We start from the raw sequence: 23,519 nt of genomic DNA, 5'->3' as shown, positions 1-23,519 counted from the left end.
TGTATACCAAAGAAAAGCATGTGCCTGTGTATAAAGCATATTGGTGCATTTGTCTATGACAGATGGCTGAAAAATAGATTGAGAAAGGGGAGTTTGTCTTCCCTCTGTCTTGGGAAGTCCACTGTCTCCTGCAAGGCAACATGTCTGACCTTGCTACCAGTCCTGCTTCCTTCCTGGCTCTGTGCTGCACTGTTGGCAACTAGGAGGATATATGGGTGGCTGGGATACATCAAAGGTAAATGGTGAAATATACCATTTGCGTCCTGTATTCTCAGTTGTACAGGAGGAAAGGCAAGGTGCAAAAGATGTGATTAATTAAGTCACAACTTCTGTAACTAATTAGGGAATTTGTGTGTCAGCAAACTTTTGAAAAGGTTTGATGTTTCAGTCTTTATAACCTATTTTGGGAGATGCGTGTGGCTGGCACCACTGCAGGGACATCCGCATCCTCTCTTCTTGCCTGCAGTTTAAGGGGAAGGTGGCTGCAAATAGAGGAGCTATGTCTGTGTTGTGCTAGAAGGCTCAAGGTGCTTTTCTTACCTTTCAGCCATGCCTCTCTGCCACTCTTAAGTCATTACCTCTCTTTGATATAACAAGTCATAACAGCTTTGACAGATCTGGCTACTCACAAGAATTTATTTCTCATGTATTAGGTAGTGCTTTATATGTGATCACTGGACCAACTCTGTGGTCCAGCCTGACAAATCCTATATAATACGTGAGAAATGACTATACTTAATTGAACTAAGAGGCCTTCACTTTTAATGTTTTCTTCTCATGTCCTACATAACATGACTTATGAGTCACTCAGCAATATCTTTTCAAAACTAGCCTTTCCAGAGAGAGTAGTGCATGGCTCTAATCTTTAGAAAAGTGATTTTTGTTGCCCACAGCTTTAAATATGTGAACAGATCATTAGAAAATGGCACGGCTAGACAGACTTCCATATAGTTTAGTAAAATGAAAAAAAATAGCCAATGCTTATCTTAGTTTCATTTATGCAGCATTTCTTACTTGCTTCTTCTCTGCAGAACAATAACAAAATCTGCTGGTGAAGGGAAGGGTGTGAGGGCAAGGATCACAGAGATGGAATGGACTGGCTCCTGTGACAGGAGTGTTGCAATCAAGCAATACAAACTTTTCATTGATGCCCAGGGACAGGACTAGAGGCAATGAGCGCAAACTGAAACACAGGAGGTTTCTTTTGAACATTAGGAAATGCTTTTTTGACTCTGAGAGTGACCAAGCACTGGCAGAGGTTGCGCAGGGAGGTTGTGAAGTCTTCATCTTGGAGTTATTCAAAAGCTATCCAGACACAGTCCTGGGCAACTGGCTTTAGGTAGAACAGTGGGGTTAGACCAAATGACTTCCAGATGTCCCTTCCCAGCTCAATCATTCTGTGATTGTGTCATTCACCATGCATCATGTCACCAAAATAAAAAAAAAAAAAAGGAAAGGAAAAATTAAACAAAGCATTATGCATTACATGTACATGCACAAGCCAGTCTAAGATTTGACTTCTAAATTCCAATTTGGGCAACATGAAAATTGATTATCAAAATTTTTGAGTATTCTCTTGCCCTTAGTTGACTTGTGAGCTTCAGCAGGAGCACTTCAGTGGCTGCTACAAGGTGCACAGGCCTTCAGAAATTACACTATTCAATAAAATGCCAAACTGTTATGACAAATATACTTAGAGGCAGATATTTTTGTAATATTATTTCCTATAAGACAAATTCAGCCTCCATGTAAGTGGATGCAACTCTTATGAAATTCAGTTGCGATACAAATAGAACTGGAGGTACTTTAATAGCTGAATTCAATCCTATCCTTTGAACAGTTTTTTCCTTGTGGTTTTGAAGTATTTATAGGAAAGCATACTGTTATTTAGTGCGCTCACAGTGACTGTGAATTGATATACAAGTGTCATGACATATCTTTCATGTTTATTCAGTAATCTAGTTCCAAAGTTAGTTTAGCACAGGTTTGAACAGAACACATATGTGTTCACACCAGTGCACACAAACTAAAGTTCCTTTAAAAAATACCTGTCATTTCTCAAAAAATGCCTTTATCTCTGTCTGAATTTTCATATGATACTTACTCTTATAACGCAATACATCATTAATTTTCTGCTTTCCTTCTGAACTTTATAGCCATGAGGAATTGCACAGTGAAAAACAATTATTCACTATTGTAGTGAATTCCCCAGACTGCCTGGGTTTGGTTGATCACAGTTTTTGACAAGAGCTTGAAATTTTCAGTAATCAGTTGTATCTGTGACTGTATGGTTTTCTGGATGAAAAAGAATATTTCTTAGCAGGGCGTCCTACTAGGAAGAAAACCTCCTGCTCCACTATATCAACAGTGCTGATGTTTCCTGTAGAAAAAAAAAAATCACTCATGTTCAACCATATGGCTCTAGGGACTGCTAAAACGACTTACCTCTCCATAATTAGTGAAATAATAAATGTAAAAATCGAGAGGAAGGTTGACTCTTTTAAGAGTACAGAGGATATATATAATGCATATGAGACTAGGAACCAAAAGCTCTCCCCTGCGCTTTTAGACTCTCATATCACATCACTGCCTTGAACTGAATAAGAGTTTTCTCCTCATCATGGAGGAAAAATCCTATGTGATGGTGAATTTTAGTCAGGACTCTACAGTAATGTTAGAAATAATATTGACTGCATAATTGATTTGTTTAGCCAGTTTCCATCATATTGAAATCTTTTCAGCCAAGGCACAGAATGTCCTTTGGCAGTTACCCTGGAGCTCTGCCTGGAGCCCGCTTTCCACTAAAATTCCCTTTTCTAGTAAGACAGACAAGACATTCCTCTCTCCCAACTCTTGGTCTCATGAATTCCTGATTAATCAAGGGAGTCGGGTAGGGGCAGTTGCTTCTGACTGGTCCCCAGGTGCTTCTGGAAACTGATCTGTCTCGGGTTGAATTGCATCTCTTTGATAGGAACTTTTTAAATCATGTGTCTGTTATGTCATGCTAGGAAGAAGGATAAGTCTCCCAGTTCGTTAGGTTCCCAGAAACCTGGGGAGCCCCTTTAGGTAGGATTAGAACACTGTTCTGCTGATGCATTTGTGTACATGTTGTCCATTTGACATGAAGTTGAGTGCTGTCAGTCCTGGGTCAGAGGAACAGCCACTGAGCCATTCCGTGGCAGCCTTGTCATGCACAGACAACCATGATCTAGTTGCAGAAAAGAGAATGGGCAAGAAGGAGAAAAGAGAGAGTAGTTGTTTTCCTCCATGGGAATACAAGAATGACTGATTCAAATCTCATTCTAGAGTAGTTCATCTCCAGCAATGAACAAAAGCAGCTGTTTCACCTAAAGTCTGCTCTGGGAAGGGTTGTGGTAGCCTAGCTGAAACCAAGGAGAAAAAAAGGTAGATGTGGTGTTCCACCTCCCTGTAGGCACTTCCTAGAGATACATTTAGAGAGAATTCATTCTCATCATGCTCAAGTCAGTGGAAAAGCAAGTAGTTTTTTAGGAGAGGTGCTTATTTTGAATGAGCTGAGTCACTGTCTGTTGGTGCTGTCTGTCCCACGAGTGTAAAGAAAGCTTGAATAACAGGGCTTCTAATGTAGGTACTAAAAGGTCAGTGCCAGCAGTTAGGTGGAAAAAACCTGGTGCAAGTCTCTGGGTTGGAGTCTCCTGAGAGGCCTGTGGTGGAGCAAGGAATTGAGATTAGCCATGGGGTTGCAAAACTGTCATCTAGATGTCTTTCACTCCTCCGTCTAAGACCGGAAGATCTGGAGGATTAGTGAATGAAAATATTCTTGTGGAGAGCAAAAATTCGTATATCTTGTTTATGCCCCAGCAAGGCTTCAAACGAATGAAAATGGGATTTAACTTGTGCCTCTGATTGAAGTAAGTAGCTCAGATCTTTCAGGATCTACTCAGTGGCGGTGACATCACATCTCTCTCTGTGCAGAAGTGGTGCTAAGTGGTACACTCAAAATGTTAGATATATACCCCTGTATCCAATGTGACAGCACTTCCTTTGGCACAAAACCATCTTTGGATCACTCTGTTGTTCTTATTTATGTTTGTAATTATGCAGAATGCAGGCTTTACTGTAAATTATATAAATTTTATTTTTCAGGTTGGTTATTGGAATGACATGGATAAATTAGTTTTGATTCAGCATGAACCTACACTTGGAAATGACACTGCAGCCATTGAGAATAGAACAGTAGTTGTCACTACAATTTTGGTAAGGTATTTCTTTTTTTAATACTTATACTGGTGTGTGACACAATCTCATTTCTGGTTATGATCTAATTTAGTCTGCTGGTTCCTAGGTTAGTGGGAGGGTGAGAGCCATGTATTTTAATTATACTGACTGTCATGTCTGCACAGAGGTTTTTTTGGTATGCATTTAATATAATGAGTCACTTGAAATCAGGTTTTTAAAATTGAGTTGTGGTAATTTTTTTCTTTTATTCAGTCTTTTCTATTTTTTACTGAAGTAAGTCTCAGAAATACAAGTTCTTATAACCTCTAATTGACAAATCTTAACTCAAAAGACACTAGAAGAAAAGAAAAACCCAAAACATTCAAATGACAGAATAGAACGGAGGGTTTAAAATGAGATGACTATGCCAGTGTCCCTTTTTGTTGATAAATTATAAACTCAATAATTGACATTATCAAGAGCTAAAATTCTAAATTCAGTCAGCCAATCAGAATTGGATTATCTACTTTTAACTGTGAATGAAAACATGAATTTAGTTAATGCATTTGGACATATTTCTTAATATGTTTATTCAGCATTACAATAGAATTTCCTTTTTAATAAAATTAAATAGATTTGTGGTTTGATTTTCCGGGATAATGGTGTTTTTAAAGAGTGTTTGCAAAGAAGAATGCAGTTGCTTCATTCATTTACATTTTTAATACACAGTTTTTCAAAACAATTGTTTCTTACAAATATCTGTTTTAAACAAAATGTTTAGCAATTTTTCCTCTGAAGTCAGACATGCCCTTTAAAGCTGATGTTTGTCAAAGCTAACTGGCAAAGGGTGACCTTTACATGACCGCTTTTAAGATTTTACGTCTCAGTTCACTGCCCTTTTCACCTGCTTCACTTAGACAAGACATGTTAACCCAATAAACCGTGTCTCAAATGGGAAGGAACATTCTGAATGTGTTGTCAAGAAATAATTTTTCTAAGCTAATATTGAGTTTAAAATAATCCAAAGGAGAGCATCAAGACATTTACTTAGTAAAAATGCAGTTAATTACCACATTTTCAGCAGTGTGTATCAGCATTTATACATTAAGTATGTCTTAACAAATCTCCTGTTGAGGCATATCATTCCAGGACACAAGCCAACCAAACTACTATACAGGAATTCAGAATGCAACTCCTAATCAAATTGTGTAACTTTTAATTTTATTTTTGCATGGGACATTTTAAATATATGTATCTTTTTCCTAAAAAAAAAAAAAAAAAAAAAAAAAAAGACTTGGTGATGGAAAAAAGTATACTTCAGTACAGTCCTCCTCTTTTCAGCCTCTGATGAAGAATCCTATTTTAAGAAATTGATCAAGGAAGAAAAGAGTCCCAAGATGCTGCGAACATTCCTAACTAAGGCTCAAGTATTAACCACCAGTCTAGTAGCATTGAGCTTATTTTTCCATATGGATTACTGTTCCTCTGACTGGATGACCAGGCACTGAACCACCAAGAAAAGTTCTGTGACTAATCTGAAATGTGTAGAACAGATGACGTTAACCTTCAACTTTGCCAAGCTGAGAAGAGAACGATGTGAATAACAAGCTTTCAGTCGAAATTTTCCTCTCATACCAATTCTGATATCTTTGACTGAAGCTATCATACATGAATACTGTAATTTCTATAAATAGCTCCAAGCTTAGGAGAAGCAAGTAAAATATAATAATGAAAAGTAATATAAAATGTTCCTGTTTGCCAGAAAGGAAAACAAGGAAAACAAGAAACCTTTTAAAATGTGTTATCTTGCCTGTCCTGTTTGCATTGAAGCATTTTGATGTGCATAATAAATGTTATCTTCAAAAGAACTTTTCCAGCCCCTGTATTGAAAGGACTGGTGGGATCATTTGCAAAACCAAAAAGCTGAATTAATATTCCAAAGCATGCCCTGTGTTTATGCAGCATGTCATTTTCGGATAAATGCAAATAATTGAAAGCAGCACTGCTTCTTGACCAAAAGTGTCCCCTTTCCATGTTTCAAAATCACAGTGCAAGAGAAATATATCAGAATTTGGTTTGAATAAGAATATATGGTGATTTCTGCCTTATCATGCCTGTCTCCCATCCACTCCACTGGGAGCTGCACACATGATGCTAAAGGCAGAATAGAACCATGATTCTTACTGTTGGTCTGCTATGGCCATGTATTTAGCATCCACAAGCATATGATCACATACACAAAGAAAAGATATATTTAACTAGAATAACTTTCATGTTGCAAATGCCACAGAGACTTTTTCACCTTTTCATTGCCCTCTTCACACTGAAGGGAAGTTGAACCATTGTAGATGATACATTTAATTTTGGTTGCATGCATGTTTTCCAACATTAAACTGAAAAGCTTCTGCAAACAGTGCTGTCAGGCTTTTCAGTCTTCAAAGACGGGTGGCATGGCAGCATAGGAAAAGTTTACAAATTTTCAGCATGGCTCGCTTTAATTTTTGCCTGAAGCCAAATAGCACAAACTGATTTTCCTCCGTTTCTTCACTTTTCACGAATCTATGCTTACTTTGCTGTAGTGTGGCTGTAAAACTATTGCATAGAAAGTGCATTATAATGAATTAACTCTGCACTCAAAGAACTTAGTACAGTATTTTCTACTTGGCAAAATGTTTTCTTCATTTGTAACAGAGTGAGAGCATGTAGAATTTATTTTACATATTCTGTTTAGACACTCAGCCTATCTCCCCAATTAGTCATGTGGTAAAGTAGCAGCCCAGAGAGGGAAGGCAGCAAGGGCAACTGATGTTCTTTACCAGCTGCCATGCTCTTTATAGTTCCTGTTCTGCACATTATTATATGATGCACAGCCTCCTGCACATCTGGAAAGGATGGATTTTCTACCTGTGTGCAGAAGCATTCCCTTCAGGATGCGGGGGTGTGACCTCCAAATGCACAGTAGGCTCCCTGTATGACCAGAAAAGGGATACCATTTGCAGCCTTGCTCTAACACTGAGATAAAGTGACTTGTCTGGTTAGGAAGAATGATCATCTCTAATTTAGCAAGTTGAGAAATATAGTGACAAGTTGTTAAGGTTGTATAGGGAAGTAGGCTGGGAAGACTAATCTGAACTCTCAAATACATTTCATGGTAGAGCCAACTCTATACTTACTCTGAGATTGCAAAATTTAAAAATCACAAAAATCCTTTAGAACCAAAGCTTGATGTATATGAACTGCATCTGCATTGTGGCTTCCAGTTCAATATTTTAATGAGATATCTTTGGTGTTGGCAGATTAAGTTTCAAGGGCAGGATCCAGTTCTCAACTGAGTCACCCAAATGTAGATGACTTTACAAAGTATATTGATTCAGTTGCATTCAGTGACATTTAAGATGCTGTAGGATACACAGCCTGTCCCCCATTTACCTATTTGTAAAGGGGCAGCACAAAGGACCTGCAGAATGGAACTTTGGGGTCAAATACATTAGGGTATCTCAGATGACAGGTACCTTTCATTAGAGGACTGAGAACCACCCTAATTTTTTTGACTGATATATTCTTGATAGAGACTTACCTCAAAAATTCTAATTATAAACTTTTTCTCATAATAGAAAAATATTTTTTCATTAGAAATTTTATTAATTAAATTCTTCAGTACACTGGAGAGTAAAAAAAGAAGTTTGTTGCATGACAATAATAAAGACGTCAAACCGAATCCTGGACACTTTATTCAGAAAAAAAAGGTCACTATAAAAACCTTCCATTGACATTTACAGAAATTTCTTTCAGAATAAAGTGTGATAATGTGTACCAGTCCTGTTGTAAAAAGCAGAAATTTCCTTGCACAAATATTTGTCACTTTTACAAATTATTTTTGCAACATTTGAAATCAACTTTAGAATAGGAAAGCCAAGCATAGATCTGTTTGGTATTTGGATTAGTTACTTTCTCCAGCTTCCCTTATGAATCATCCATCAGCTTTGAGCATTTTACTGTACACATGAATTTGTGGCAATGTGATGGAATAATTTGTTTACATCTATAAAGGTAATTGTTGCAGACATCAACTTGTATTTACAAATGTTAAGTATTGTTATGAAATTGTGAATTATTTAAGTAAAGCTTGCACCATCTCAAATATCTGTTCTGTGCTAGTCATTGATCATTTCAATGTGGACTTCTCCTTGATTCACTACCCTGTAGAATACTATTAAGCAGCTAAAATCTTGCAAATATTTCCGTGTTAAACCTCATTCAGCAGTAAGTCAGATGTGTGTTTTACATCAGTAGGTTAAGAGCTTATAGTGCAAAAATGTGGTAAATACAAAAATGGTTGGGAGAGGTAATCTTTATATTAGACAAGATGCTATAACTGGAAACAGTGAAAAAGCATGCCTACTGTTTTCAGCTATTTCAGCTGATCTAATAGAAGACATCTCTCCGTAAGTGTCTTGCATATCTTTTATCTTTAGACTAGCATGGCTACACTAACATTACTACTAATTTAGAAAATGCTATTGCAATAGATTATACAGAAAAAAGATCTTTTTTAATACCACAGCTAGAAAAGAGCATCAGGATATGGCGGAGTACATGCTATTGATCAATTCAGATATTTCATGACTTTGCAGCATGACCTTGAAAGTAATCTGTGTAAGTTACTTGCTAGTAAACCAGCAAAGCTTGCCTTTCAGTGTCCTTTTATTATTATAACATCTGCACACCTCAGTTTGAAACACCCTCAAAGTCTGAAATTACAGAACCTAAAAGTAGTGCTGCTATTTGATTTATTTTTTAAAGACAGTCTTTATCAGAAACTCACATTCAGTCCCATCCACATCCCCCCATCAAATTCTGCCTTGAAAATAGATATCTCATTATTTGGCAGGTAACGTAGGCACAACAATTAAAGAAACTACTATTTACTCTGTATAAAATAGGTAGGAGGGAAAGAACATAGTAAGCAAACCATAGTAGGTGTTCCTGTTATCTTTAATTGTATAATTTCACACTGGCAGATCACACTCAATTGCTACTTCTTTTAAAGCAGTCACAGCAAGAGGTATTACCTTACACTATAAGATAATTGCATTATAAGAAATGTTCTTGGCTGTATTTTGCTCTAAATCAGTATGATCAGTGTAAAGAAAAGAAAGGGGATGGGGAGAGAGAACCAATGCAATTCCTCCAAGTCACCCAAGTCAGATCCCTGTCAGAACCCAGGCCCCTTCTGAGTCCTCACTTAGTTGTCCTTCCACTGGATGGAATCGCCTCTGCTCTTACCTACCAAGGACAGAACTGGGGCCTCCGACTTCCCTTCTCACTGGTCCCTCACAGAACTCCTGGGGAGGAGGGCTGAAGATCATTTAACCTTTAACAGGAAAAATGACGCATCTGTCACTTTACTTTGCTGTGCAGAAACAGTTGAAGTGCTTTTTCTGTAGAAGCCCTGTCAGTGGTGAGGTGCAGGCAGATGCATGGGTTTTGGAAGAAGGAGCAGGCTGACCTGGCGTCCTCTGTGTCTGTCTTCTTTGTGTTCATCTCCAGAGTTATTATTTCCTGGTGTGACTCTAATTGTATGCCTTTTGCTTGAGATTTATGGCTGAATCAGAAGAACTAGCAATCACCAACTCCGGTCTTTGGAAAACAAAATTGCTTTTGAGGTACAGCAAGCAAATGTAGCTGAAGCTTACAAGGAGAGTTCAGAAATTCTGGACACTGGACAGACTTGATTGTAGTTCTAGCTAGCAGTTGGCTAAATCACAGGCAGGAGGCATAGGATTTTTGCCTCTGTTTATTTTAAACCACTTTTGTTCAATCACATGTAGAAAGACACTAATTTTGGGTTTTCCTCTCATGGGAACAAAAAGCCTACATGAGGGAGGAACAATTGATACATGTGGCCAAAATAGTTCCCAAAATCAACATTTACTGCAAAGAAAGGGCAGGATGCATTCTCTCTGTTTTTCTCCCTCTATGGGAAAAGACACTCATGTAATGACACGTATCCTCCCTTATTAAATACCTAATAGAGGTTACAAAATTGCTGTTGCTTGCAGCTGATGTTCCTGTAGTTTCAATGAAGCAGACATTGTCATACTACATGTTTATATTTATTTTTATTTTTGTACTAATTTTATCTGTAGAAAAGAAGTGAATAGTGCAGAGTACTACCAATGTTAGTGTCAAAAGACCCAAAATTAGCCTGGGCCTGCACAGAGAAAACTTAAGTTGCCAGTATTTTGAGATGTAAATTCGAACAAGAGGTGACTTAAGTCACCCTTTATATTAGAAAAATATGAATTATGTGAATGGATATGAATGTATTAATATGAATATAAATATGAATTTATGTGAAGTGATTTAAAATACCACCAGAAAGTACAGTTTTACTTAATGACTGCTGAAGTCTGAATCCACAGACCTAAAAAGAAAAATGTAGCCTTGATATCCCAGTCATGTAATGTTCACTGTTGTGATGGTATGGTTTACACAGGGAATGCAAGATCCACTTTTCAAGACAGGTTTTACTTGTTTCCAGTGACACTCGCCACTCGAAAATATTTTAGTACTTCTTTTTCATGCCACATGTAGAGTCACTGTCAACTTAATACCATTCTTACCCATGCATATCGCTTAGGTTCATCCTAAAAGACCTTGCAGAATCTGCAGTGTTTATTTGAAGCAGAAGATACGTGTTTCCTTGGGAATATATGTCTATGTTCTCACTAAAATGTATGTAGCCTCTTAGTAGTTATACATTCTAAACCTCAAGAAAGCAAGTCATTCAGGCTCTGCATCTGAAATTACACAGACAGTAACCACACTACGTTAGAGGATATGCTTACTTACTGAAGTCAGAAATGTACATTGTACCTTCGTTATCTCACGGTCCTTTGCATTGTATAGGTTTAACCCCTACTCTGTGCTTTAAATTTAGCATATACTGCACTAAGGTCTTTCATTTAAAACAAAGTAAGGTTGATGAATCTTGTGAAATGTATAAGCCAAATTACAGTGTAAATAGTATACCTTTCCAGAGGGATTTCTGTTCAGACATTTTAATTTAAATGTGCTAATACTACCCATGAACTTTTGATAAAGTGTGTGTTGTTCAGTCAGTACATGACATGGTTTTTTTTTTCAGAGTATATTCGGTGCACTTCTCCTTTACAGTTCTGCTTCTTTCATTATAGGAAGCCCCATATGTTATGTTCAAGAAAAACCATGATACGTTTGAAGGGAATGACAAGTTTGAAGGATACTGTGTAGATCTGGCATCAGAAATTGCAAAACATATTGGTATCAAGTACAAAATTGCCATTGTTCCTGATGGAAAATATGGAGCAAGGGATCCAGAGACAAAAATCTGGAATGGGATGGTGGGAGAACTTGTTTATGGGGTAAGCATACCAATTTTTGAAGCAGGATTTAATTTATCATAGTATAAGTCATAAAATAGGAAGTACATATGCATTTTATTTAACCTTGGGGTCACAAAAAAAGAATCTTGTTTCAGATCTCTATGTTTTCACCTATTTTCAAGAGAAAAGCAAATAGTTTTATCCAAGTTCTACTGTTTATTCGACTAGTGCCTTGTAATGTTAGAACATCCATAGTGTGCATATCCCTTAAAAATTCATTAATGTTAGAGACCGTCTATTCCTGATACATTTTAAAACTTAGTTGGGAAGAATATCACTCATTAATTCATTTTCATGGAATGGTGGACAGAACTTTTAAAAAAGATAGGGCTCTTGCTCTAGTTTGAGAACTGGAGAATCCACCATTATATATTAAACATATGTAACAAACCACTACAGGCAAGTACACAATTAGGCAATTCAGAATGAAGACAGTCTTTTAAGATGAACAACAATAATAAAATTTAAGAGCAAACTTAGTAAGTTAACAACTGAGAGCATTGTTATATAGTGATCTGGAGAAGGATTCTTCAAAACAGCATAACAGTTAACAATTCTGTTGACACATAAAGTTCTAATATTTAATCAAAATAGTTCCAGCAAGCCCAAATAAATATTTGCAGTATCTGAGGTTACCAAAAGTAGCAAAACTCAGAGCTGAGCTTGCTGATAATTGCGGTTGCTAGTATCTGCCCTCAGAACAGATCAGTATTCTTAAAGAAACTTTTCATTTCAGTGATGGAATAAAAAAAATGCTCAAACTATTCAGGTGAGAATATTTCCACCAATGAACTCATAATATGCCTCAACCTCCATATAAAAAACTCCTGCATAATGGTTGATCCATCCACAGTTGCAGTTTTCACATTTCCAGTGATGGTTTGGGCCATATATTGCAAAGGCCTTGTGACTTTCCTAGCAGCTTTATTTCAATTCTCTTCTGTCAGCTAAGTATAGCTGATAAATTTTGTCAACATCTGCTCCATTAGCATCAGTTCAAGGGACTGAAACACTCTGTGGGCTGTGGGAGTGTGGGAAATACTGCCCCAGAATGTTGGTGATTTCACCCAGCCATGGGAATGGGAAGGTTATATCTTCACAAAACTCTGTGTTCTTGGAAGTTCATGAAGGAACCAGCCTCAAGTATGTCTTTGAAGAATAGAACAACTGACTGTCACCAAGCATGTATATCTACTTTAGTGGCTTGGAAGCAGCTCAACTCATAGGATATTAAAAAACAAAGATTTTTCAGACTTACTTTATCAAGTATGGAGGTTACCCCTTGTCTGGCTTTTAACTGCAATAGCAAACTCATGGACATCAATGCCAACATCACTGTTTTACACCAGAAGTTTTTCTCAATATTCCAAGAAATTCTACCCTTTATGAGAAAATTCCCTTGCCCAAATGTAAATTTTCAGTGGGCTATCATCTAGTTGAAAATTATAGAGGAAACTTGATATTACACTTTCATTTTCTGTTTGTTTGGATTTTTTTTTCCTCCTTTTATCTTTAAAAATTTACCTCATCAAACCCAAACTGCCCTAGTACTGCACTGGCATACAGAGTGCTGTTAGGAAACTCACATGGATGTATGAACACCTGTGGCTGTTAACGTAGCTGAAAGCAATAAAGCTCTCAGGCATGAGGAACCTGTTGCAAATTACCTGCATGAAGAGGATAACCCAAAATACATGGCTAACACTTCATTTTTTGTAATTGAAGAGACTGAGGTGAAGGCTCTTTCCAATTCTCTGTTTAGGAAGGCTGCAGTCTCATTGTGATTCAGGGACTAAGCTGCAGCAAGGCTCTTGGAACTGCTTTTGTATTGAAGAATTACGAGAATTTTGACTGTTACCTACTGCTCCACTGTCGGAAGGCTCCTTGATGCTGTATCTGTCCTAGTTGTATCAGTGGCACCAGCAATTATCCTTGTGCTTTGGAACTTGCCTGACTAATCTGCTAAATTGCAATGCTCCCTGGTATATTTTTGGCCCATAGTTACTGTCCAAAAGAATTCCTGAGCCCAACTGGACACTAGAATGGGGGAGAGACCATTCCCTATAAGCAGCTTGAATGCAGTCATGTTGGTTTAGAGGTCAGGTGACGTTTATGGTTGGGCTACACCAAGAGCTACACCAAGTGTGTTAAATGTACTTTTACAGGAGTGGCTTGAAAGGAAATTGTTCTTTCTGTTAACTTATAAAGTTTGCTGTTAAAGATTTCTGCAGGGAATGCCTCAAGAGCATCCTCCCTGCAAATATCTTGAATCCTTGCCAGAAGATTTACAGAGCATCAGGTTCCCAGGCCTATTCGACATAGAGAACGCAGAAAAATCAGCTAGCCAGAGACTTTGCTGAAAAGCTCTGCTAGAAGAGTATGTTCATTTTCTCTGATAGATCTCCTAATCACAAATACAAGTACTCTGAGTAGTTGGCTATGCTTCAAGCAAGGCTTTTTATGTACAGCCAGGAGTGGGACAGAATTTCCAACCTAATTAACAAGTTAACGAGATGATCTGTTTGGGAAACATTTACAGCTTTTAATTCCCAACCACATTAAAGGATTAACAGACAGTTTTTGCTGGGCAGTGAGATTGGACCCTTTCTATGCATAAAAGACTCCTCTGCTTTTCTACTCTTTGCATTATACCGTAATGCCCCTTAGGCCTATCTGTGTTACTGAGGATAGACATGTGACAACTTTATGCCATGTTCCCTTGAGACCTGTATGCAGCACTGCTTGTTCTGGTACCTGGACACTCAGGTGCTGCACAGAGCAGTTTAGTTGTTTCCTAAACTCTGTAGTTGATTTTTCTATCAGGTCCCAGAGGAAAGAGCGTATGAAGTTCCACGCTGTAAAGTTTTGCTGAGACTGTATGGAATGTCATGCTGGAGATGGTTTTGTTTTCAGCACTCTGTTAAAAACTACCAGGAAATCTTGGTCATTTGTCCCTGATATATCCAAATGCATGCAGTAGTCCATGTGAATTCTACTTGCCTCGATATCTAGCTCACAGGAAAAATGCTGGCTGGGGATGAAATACCATTAAGCATGTGCAACAAGTGTTTCCAAATGCACTAACAGTCAGTTCCAATTAAATATTCATTCTCCTGACACAGAATGTTGTCCTTTTACAGCTTAACACAAAAGGTCACAATTCATTTCTGTTCAAAACCTGAGAAGCCATTAGCTTCTGAGATTGAAATCACTTTCTGCATGATTTTTCTCAGGTTTACTAACTTCACACAACTTGTACCAAGCATAGATTTTATTCACAATAATGAAATATTCCAAAGAAAGTGTCTCTCACCATCGGAGTCAATCTTGTCTCATATAATACTGAAAGGATCCCAAATTCATCTGTATTTGGTAGTGGTGCAGCCTTGATTGAAATACTGTTACAGATGCAGTTGATTCAACTGTGAAGTATCATTAGTCTTTGTCAAAACAGATTTCACTGGCAACAAAATCATTAATTGTTTGCACCATGCTTATATTGTTAATCATTTAAATCCATAATTATATGGTGTACATTAACTGGGCAAAGCATAGTTGCTGGTAATTATCATGCACAGTTATTGTCATCATTTAGCTTTCACAATGGCACACAGTAATCTCATAAAAATAATAAATAATATTATCAGTTTTGTGCAGCTGCACTTTTTTCAGGGTTTTTTGGCATTTAATTGTGACCTAGCTATATACTGTCCTTTTACATTTATTGGCATAAAATGGATTTATCTACATTATGAATCATCTGATACTAGATCTCTATTGTAAAGAAATTGGATAAGTTCCTATTTCTCCTCTTAAACTTCTTCAAGTACTGTTGGCAGCTAGTGCTGTTGTAGTTCAAGTTCTGCATATCCTCTTTGAGCATTTAAATTTGGTAAGATAAATCTTATCCAGTGTTTCATATATGATATGCAATGTACTAAGTAGGTCTTTAAAATCCTTTCAATTGACACTAAAATGTCACTTCTCCAACTCACACTGTGAAAGGATCCTATTTGAATCCCAGTGGCAATTTGTAGACACACAAAAAAACCTATTAGCCAAGACCTTTGAAGACCAATGACCAGGTCTGTCATTTACCCTGCATTATTGAAGATACTACTATGTGACAAAGACAGAGAAGGTTGGCAGCAGTAGATCACAGTTGCCGTGAGTCTTTCACTTAATTAATTACAAGGACTCCACAATAGGTATTCTCAGAAACCAAAATTTAGAAATATAAAAGACATTGGCTCTAAAGAAGGAAACCATTCTTCTAGAAAAAAACGAAGTTATGAGTGAGATAAAATACAAAAATATACAGGAAAGCCAGTAGCCCAAATCATCCTACAGTCCGTAGACTACAGAAACAAAGTTTACTTTACAATTTTCTGGCTACTAAAAAATATATTTTAGACATAGTATCTTTCTTCATATAATACTTATTTTCATAAAATATCTATTTCAGTAAGACTTATGTAATCACAAGGCATCAAGAAGCCGAATTTTTAAAAATGCCTTATATTACAAAACTTGAGATAAAATTCAGAGAATTAGCAGTGTTGTCATAATGTTTACCCAAGATATTAGCACCAGAGATAATTTCTGATACCTTTGCAAAATTATGATTTTAGATGTGTTACTTAAACTCTAATAACTTTACATAACATTATAAGTGCTTGCATCGCAAATATTTCAGAATGACGGATACAATCTGATGATTAATATATAGCAATTTTAATACAAATTTGCATTTTTGGACCATTGCACTGGAATGAGTCAGTTCTTTTGAATTATTCACAATTATAAAACTGCCAAAATAGGTTTAAATTTTGACTACACAAAATTAGTTTAAAATTAAAATCCATAAAACTTATATAACTCAGTATTATGGTATATAAAATAGAAAACATATATTATTTTAAATGCATTTACCTGTTTCAAAGTTTTAAGATGAGAAAAAAAGCCTACATTTCAATTTCTTTTTTCCTTTGTCACCCAAGCTATTTACATACCACTTGGATTAAACTATTCGAGCCCATCTTTATTTTTCACTGTTTTAATCTCATTGAAACAACAAAGTGTTCACAAAATATGCCCAGTTACCCTTCTTAGCCCATAAGCTGTATAAAAGTCCACAGGCTCTGTGACTGTAGCTAGACACAGCACCATGGTGATGAATAGGAGAAAGGTTGCAGCAGCTTTTGCATCTGTTCCTTTCCCATGGGTGCACCTTTTGGCCCAGTTCCCCTTGCAATTCCCATCTGAAGTGCTGCTAAAATGACAGTTTTAGCATACAAGGCAAGGCAAGGAGCAAATCTTAACATAAAGTTGCATGCCTAATGACAAAAGTGATCCGTTAGCTTACCTACAATATCTTATGGTTCATGCAGACATCATTGTTAGCAATCATAATCAATAATGATTCATTCAAGATTGGCATTTTAATTCTAAAAACATGTTAGAAACACATTTAAAAATATTCCTGGGAATGGCTTCAGCACACTTTTTATCCTTTTATCACGTGATTTCACACACTTATTTTCTGTATACTTATCATTTTTTGCTGTTTAAAATGTAATCATTCCTACTGAATTATCTTTCTGTCAAGACAACCGTGTACAGTTTGATGGAATCACAGCAATAGCTAATCACCTTTGCGGCTTCATGCTATTTGGAGCTTCCTTGAGTCTATGAGCTGGTTTCCCTTGAAAAATTATTATGTCTTATGAAAATATGACAATAAATTACTGTTTCTGGGATCCTCAAAAAAAAAAAATCTCTATACATTCAGTGATTATAGGGTCATTCTAATTTTTCATTCTTCCTTGAATTCCTTTACTTTAAATCTAAATTAATGCCTAAAATGATCTTCCTACACTGTTGCTCACCTATGTAAGATTTAAGAGTCTTCTGCTTAGTAGAAACATTAAGTATCTGTATAGTTCTTTAAACTAAAAACCTGCAATATATATGTTTTACTAAACGCATATGGAGTAAATACAGAGTGTGATAGAAAGAAACAGAACGATGTTATAGAGCATTTAAGCCGCAGTGTCCTAATGTTAATAACATACCTTTGGAATTAGCTGCTTAGCTGAGTGTATAAACCAATTTCAATTAATCTATACATCTATATTTCTTTTTTCTTTATAGAAAGCAGAGATTGCTGTTGCGCCTCTGACCATCACTTTGGTACGAGAAGAGGTCATTGATTTTTCTAAGCCTTTTATGAGTTTGGGGATATCCATTATGATCAAAAAACCCCAGAAATCTAAACCAGGAGTGTTTTCCTTCTTGGACCCTTTGGCGTATGAGATCTGGATGTGCATAGTCTTTGCCTACATTGGTGTCAGTGTGGTCCTGTTCCTAGTTAGCAGGTTTAGTCCGTATGAGTGGCACACAGAAGAACCAGAGGATGGGAAAGAAGGACCCAGTGACCAGCCTCCCAATGAGTTTGGCATATTCAACAGCCTCTGGTTTTCCCTGGGTGCCTTTATGCAACAAGGATGTGATATTTCCCCAAGGTTTGTGTCAAATCTTTTTACATTTGCATTTTATCTTCAACACTGAAGCATAAAATCATCCTTCGTTAATTTTCCTGACAGTGTTTTCTTCAGGAAGCCCTTTTTCTTTTTTTTTTTCTTTTTTAATAACCATGATAAGGGCAACAGATAATCTGCTTTGAATTTCAGTCATTACTATTATTTTACCAATGTCAATGTGCATAAACCACAAACAGCTCTCAGGAGCAACAGGTACACACAAGGAAAATTCCACTGAGTTGAATTCAGAGTAACTGTGTTGTTGCTAGTTTAATTCCATTGTATTACATCTATGAAATGCAAAAAATGATACTGAATATTTGGCCTCCATCAAGGAATCTCCCGTTTCTGTCCTTGTCAAGTTCTACAGTGCTGCTTTGCAAATATCACTATCTATGAGAGGCAATATTTGACCATCTGGATCTGAGAAGCCACTCTGTATTGCTAAGCTGTGCCTTTCAGAGCATGTGCCTCAGATCTAATACATGATTCAAGTCCTGAATTTCTCAACCTTTTAAGATATTCTGAACTTTAGTAGGCGGTAACTATAGCTTCTTAATTAAGCATTATGATCAAATCTTTCAAACTTAAATGCTTCATTTTAGCCATTTGCAGTGAAATTTTGAGTGTTCAGCATTGGCCTAACCCGTCTATTATTGAAGTTAGCAATAAAACTGGTACTGATTAAGAGTGGATGGACATTACTCCTCAACAGCCTTCTCATCAAATTACAGGTATTGGAAAGGAAAATGTAAGTTTTTACTTAACAGAAATGTCTCTGTTACCACAAAATTCTTGCTTCTTAAATAAGAAAAATCTGAATGTTCAAATGATTGCAGTAGCTTGTAGAATGTTTCAAAAGTTTAGGTGACACAAGCATTTTAATTCTACAGCCAACATAACCCATGTACAAAGATTTTTGCAGGTTTCTTTTAAGAGGAAACAGAGAATGCTACTGATTTGCAGATACCATGCTGTATTTTTGTCTCCAAGAAGAGATTGCCTATGCAGTATTTTTGACAATTGTCTTTCCTATTTTAGGCATGTCCTGAAATAATGAACCCACTGAGATTACTGTTCAAGAGAATTCAAGCTTCTGTATATGTGTGATACACAATAGTACAGTGAACTTCATACTGTAGACATTAAGATTTGAGAGTAAAAGCATTTATTAATATCTTAAATGCAGATGATCTTCCTCCCATTGACTGTTACTTATTGACACATGGTCAGCAATAATGGTGCCTTTGCTCTCTCTCTCTCTCTCTCTCTCTCTCTCTCTTCGTGGCTTAAGAGACAGGAAAAAGTGCATTATCTTATTCATGTTTAGATCCCTCTCAGGTCGCATTGTTGGAGGTGTCTGGTGGTTCTTCACGCTCATCATTATTTCATCCTACACTGCTAACCTCGCTGCTTTCTTGACTGTTGAGCGAATGGTCTCACCTATAGAAAGTGCAGAAGACCTTGCCAAACAAACTGAGATTGCTTATGGGACACTGGACTCAGGGTCAACCAAAGAGTTCTTCAGAGTAAGTTGGCATATCAATTAGAGCACCTCTCCCTACCAATTACTCTTATAAGATGTTGGAAGTGTGAAATAATGTTGCTTTGCAAGTATATGTAATATAGTTTGTAATTCCTGCAATACTTTAGCTGTATTTTTATCCCCACAAGACCATTTGTTGAAGTTTTCAGTTGTTTTAATTTGTGGAAAGCTTATTGATCCTGTCACATAGGCAAAAGAGGTGCCTGGGGGGATACTGAAGCCAGTGATAATTAAAGCAGCATTGTACTATTGATTCATCTCAAGCTACAGTACTGATGTGCAGCATTGAAAGCCTGTGATGGTAATATGGAGTCTTGCAGGTTTTGCTTCTGCTTATGGATTTGGCTGTGTGAGTTTTGCTTTAGGGTCTATGGGGGGTGGGCAGGAAATGCATTTTTTAATATGCTGACTTTCAGATGGATAATAAAGAGAAAATTTAACTCGAGGGGATGTGGTTGGACCATTAGGAAATAGCCTAAATAGCCATTCATTTGTCTGTGCTGTCTCTATTGATTACTTCATTTTCATTTGCTTTCCTGCGTTACTGTATGTAATACTCATCATTCGCCAGCTGGAAAACAGGGAGCCTGGGCATCACAAGGAGTACATGATAAGCAGTCCCTCCTGCTTTATTTCATGTGTCTAGCAGATGAAAGTTAAGGTCATCTGACTGAAGTGAGTTTAGTGTTTGAACACAGCCCTGAATAAATGCTGTGAGACAGTAATCCTTCCTTGAAAACTACACAGTTTAAGGTCTTTATTTATCTGAAATGTGGAGATTAAAGCATTATTAGAAGTCAGGAAGGTAGAGTGATAATTTCTTATTGCCTAATTGAAAGGAGACTGTTCTGTGTTAGGTACTCCCACGCACCTTAACTGTTTTTAATTTGGCCAAACTGAACTCAGTGAACCATGAACAAAATTTTGTGGGGGATTTGTGAACTACAGACAATATCAATTCAAGGGCGGCTTCTGAGTGACCACCAAAAGCTTTGTAGTGAAATAACCTTTTTATTGTGACAGGTGTACCCATAGAAGAGCTTGCCAGTCTGTTCTATTAGCTGTAAAAAGATGACTTACAAGATATACTTAACAAACATGTTTGACCTTCACATCATAGAACTGATCAAGGAGTTCAGTTTAACCTAGTTTTCTGGCTTTCTTCTGTAGACACTGGAGAAAGAAAAGCAGCCCTATGCGTTCTGTATGGCACGTGTGTTATGGTGAAATAAATCACACATTAATGTGTCTGCCTCGTGTGGACTCTATAGGTATCCCACTCAAATGGCTAGAGTGCTTGGTACCTCATTTTTAATGAGTACAGTTCACTGACAAGTTTCTAACTATACCTGCCTTTTTCTATATCCGAGGTGTTGGTATACACAATGTGACTCTACAGATGCTCTCTGGGAGCTTTATTTTATATCCCAAGTGGTAGAAACTCAGCTCATGGTCCCTAGAAGCCCTAATTTCATACCAGATGTCTACAAAAATGGTGGCATTATATTAGATATAGGAGGTTTTTTTCTGAGAATTGAAATATGTTCGTACTGAGATGGCCAGATTTCCTATTTTCTTGAAAAGAGTATAGTCCCTCATACTCATTATTTATATTCACCTATGTTTAACCCATAGATTCTTCTTTAGTTCTTTTTGTGGAAATTTATTTAATTCTGGACATTCCAGTTTCAGTCCATCATAAGTTGAGGTGGTAACCACAGTATATGGGTACAAATAATACTTTCAACTAGAGTGAAGCTGTGGTAATACTTAAAAACAAGATACTGATGACCAGGCAGATTTATGTAACTGGATTTATTAACTTGTTGCATTTTCAAGAGTATCCAGTGCTTGCAATTTGTTTTAGGTGATGATGCAAAAATTAATTCCCAAAGAAATAGTGAAGAACAAAGAAATGGAGTTGTTTTCTTAAGAGTTTCAGAACACTTGCACAAACCATTGTTTTGAAGTAATGAGGTCAGGTATTTTGATGCAGAAAGAATATTGGTCACAAAAATTTCATGATTCTTTTAAATCATCCTGTAAACACAGAAACTTTTTTGTTTTGAATCAATATGCAAGATCCCTTCTTAAAGAGAAGACACAATAATGAAGTAACAATGTCTGTAAGGACAGCCTTTTCAATCTTAAAGTGTTAAGGGAAGAAAAAAGAAAATCAATGCTCCTCTTTTAATTTTTTCCTTTCTTTCAAAATACAGAGGGAAACATTAAAAGTAACTGCAAATACTAAATATTATTGCATATGCAAAATTTGCAGCTTTATCAAGATTTGAACTATGTTGATCATTTTTTTTAAAAATGGTGCAATTGAGGCCCTCTTATCAAATGATTTTTAATTTCTATCACAGTATAGCAATTCTTAATGATATTGTATGTGGTATTTCTAAAAATACTTCTCACAAAACAGGGACAAAGATAAAATATCAACAGACAATATTTGCATAAACATTGTTTGCACAATACATAAAGTAAGACCTAGCCTGAAACAATAACACAAGAAGACTTGTGTGCCAAGTCTTACATTTTGTGGTTTTGGAAGCAATCATCTTCATTTTTGGGTATTAGAATCATGTGTCAGTGGTGATTGTCTGGCTGAAGATGAGCCTTCAGAATGTTTTCTCATCATTTGATGATTTCTGATCAAAATATCAGGAACTCTGAACACCTATTCAGAAAAAGGAAAATCATTTTAAAGCCAACATAAAGAAAAAGAAGACTTTGACACTGTTAGCTATTTACTCTTATTTTCTGGTTTAGATGCAATGAGAGTTGTATTTTCCAAGCAGCTTGCTCAAGAGGGAAAGTAGTCAGTTTTAGCAATCTTACTTAGCAAAGCCCAAAATGAAAATTGTACCAGCTTGGCTGACTGCAGGGGAAAGCTGACATATTTCCTCATAAGATAATATGAAATATTTGTTGGTTCACTCTTCAATTTTCACTCTGACTTGACATGTAGAAATTGAATATTAAGAAATGAAATTTTGGGAAAGGAAAATGTTCTTACTTAGATAAGTTTCTTCCTTAGAAAAGATACTTTGTTACACTTTCCATATTTTTTCTCTTTTGATAGGCAAAGGAAATTAGATCCTAAAAAAAAAATTCAAATATTTCAATGCAGCCTTTTTCAAATGATTTAGGATATTGTTTCCTCTTACTAATCGTGTCCTGTTTTATGTGCTGGATGACTTCAGTTTTAAATGAAAGTGACTATTATATGTTTACTTTATAAAGAATTCAATGTAAGGGATGTTAAGATGCAAGAAATGTTTGGAAGTGAAGGCAGACAAAGGCAAGAAAATATTCTTAAAATTATGACTGATTCATTACTGCTCTCTTCCATTTTTTTCTTTCTGTAATTTAAATCAGTGAAATTACATCAGTGTAAAAAAAGAATGCATTGGTGGCTTAGTTTATGCTTTCCTTCCAGCCACTATTATGTAAATGAAAAGTAGCTGTGACTAAAGTGGAAAGAAATGGTGACAAAGCAGGATATGACTATGGACATGCACAGCTGTTGTTGATTTAAATTTTATTATATTTGACAGAAAGCTAAAATTATGCGTATAGACAAACTAAAAAAAGCAAGGAGAATTTATGATGTTCTGCTATATGGTATTCTTATTGAACATTTCTGGTTAAATGCCACTCCTTTTCAAGACAAACTTATGTTCTTAGCAAATTATTTTCTAAGCAACAGTGCAATCATTCAGTAATTGGTAAAAAGAAGTGCTTCAGAGAAATTATTCTCACCTATACAAAGGCTCAGTTCCCAGCTTTTTAAAGCCA

At 36.4% G+C, this 23,519-nt stretch overlaps 1 protein-coding gene across 10 annotated transcripts in view; it reads left to right on the top strand.

The window, feature by feature from the left end:
• The window catches only part of GRIA4 (glutamate ionotropic receptor AMPA type subunit 4), a 221,057-nt gene that overhangs the window by 153,598 nt on the left and 43,940 nt on the right, over positions 1–23,519 (top strand). For 9 of the 10 annotated variants that reach the window (XR_003526319.1, XM_027634632.1, XM_027634723.1 and 6 more), the window contains exons 9-12: positions 4,126–4,236; positions 11,397–11,603; positions 17,778–18,148; positions 19,497–19,695. Coding sequence is in view for 9 of the 10 variants with exons in the window: in XM_027634632.1 (XP_027490433.1) it covers positions 4,126–4,236; positions 11,397–11,603; positions 17,778–18,148; positions 19,497–19,695 (888 nt within the window). In the remaining variant the exon portion in view is untranslated. Of the gene's footprint in view, positions 1–4,125; positions 4,237–5,538; positions 8,341–11,396; positions 11,604–17,777; positions 18,149–19,496; positions 19,696–23,519 lie in introns of those variants that run through there. The other variant, XM_027635341.1, reaches the window with a different exon arrangement.

Source organism: Corapipo altera, unplaced genomic scaffold (assembly GCF_003945725.1).
Source record: "Corapipo altera isolate COAL_440 unplaced genomic scaffold, ASM394572v1 0, whole genome shotgun sequence".
NCBI lineage: Eukaryota > Metazoa > Chordata > Aves > Passeriformes > Pipridae > Corapipo > Corapipo altera.
Note: the sequence above shows the minus strand (reverse complement) of the source record. Positions and strands in the feature narration are given on the sequence as shown.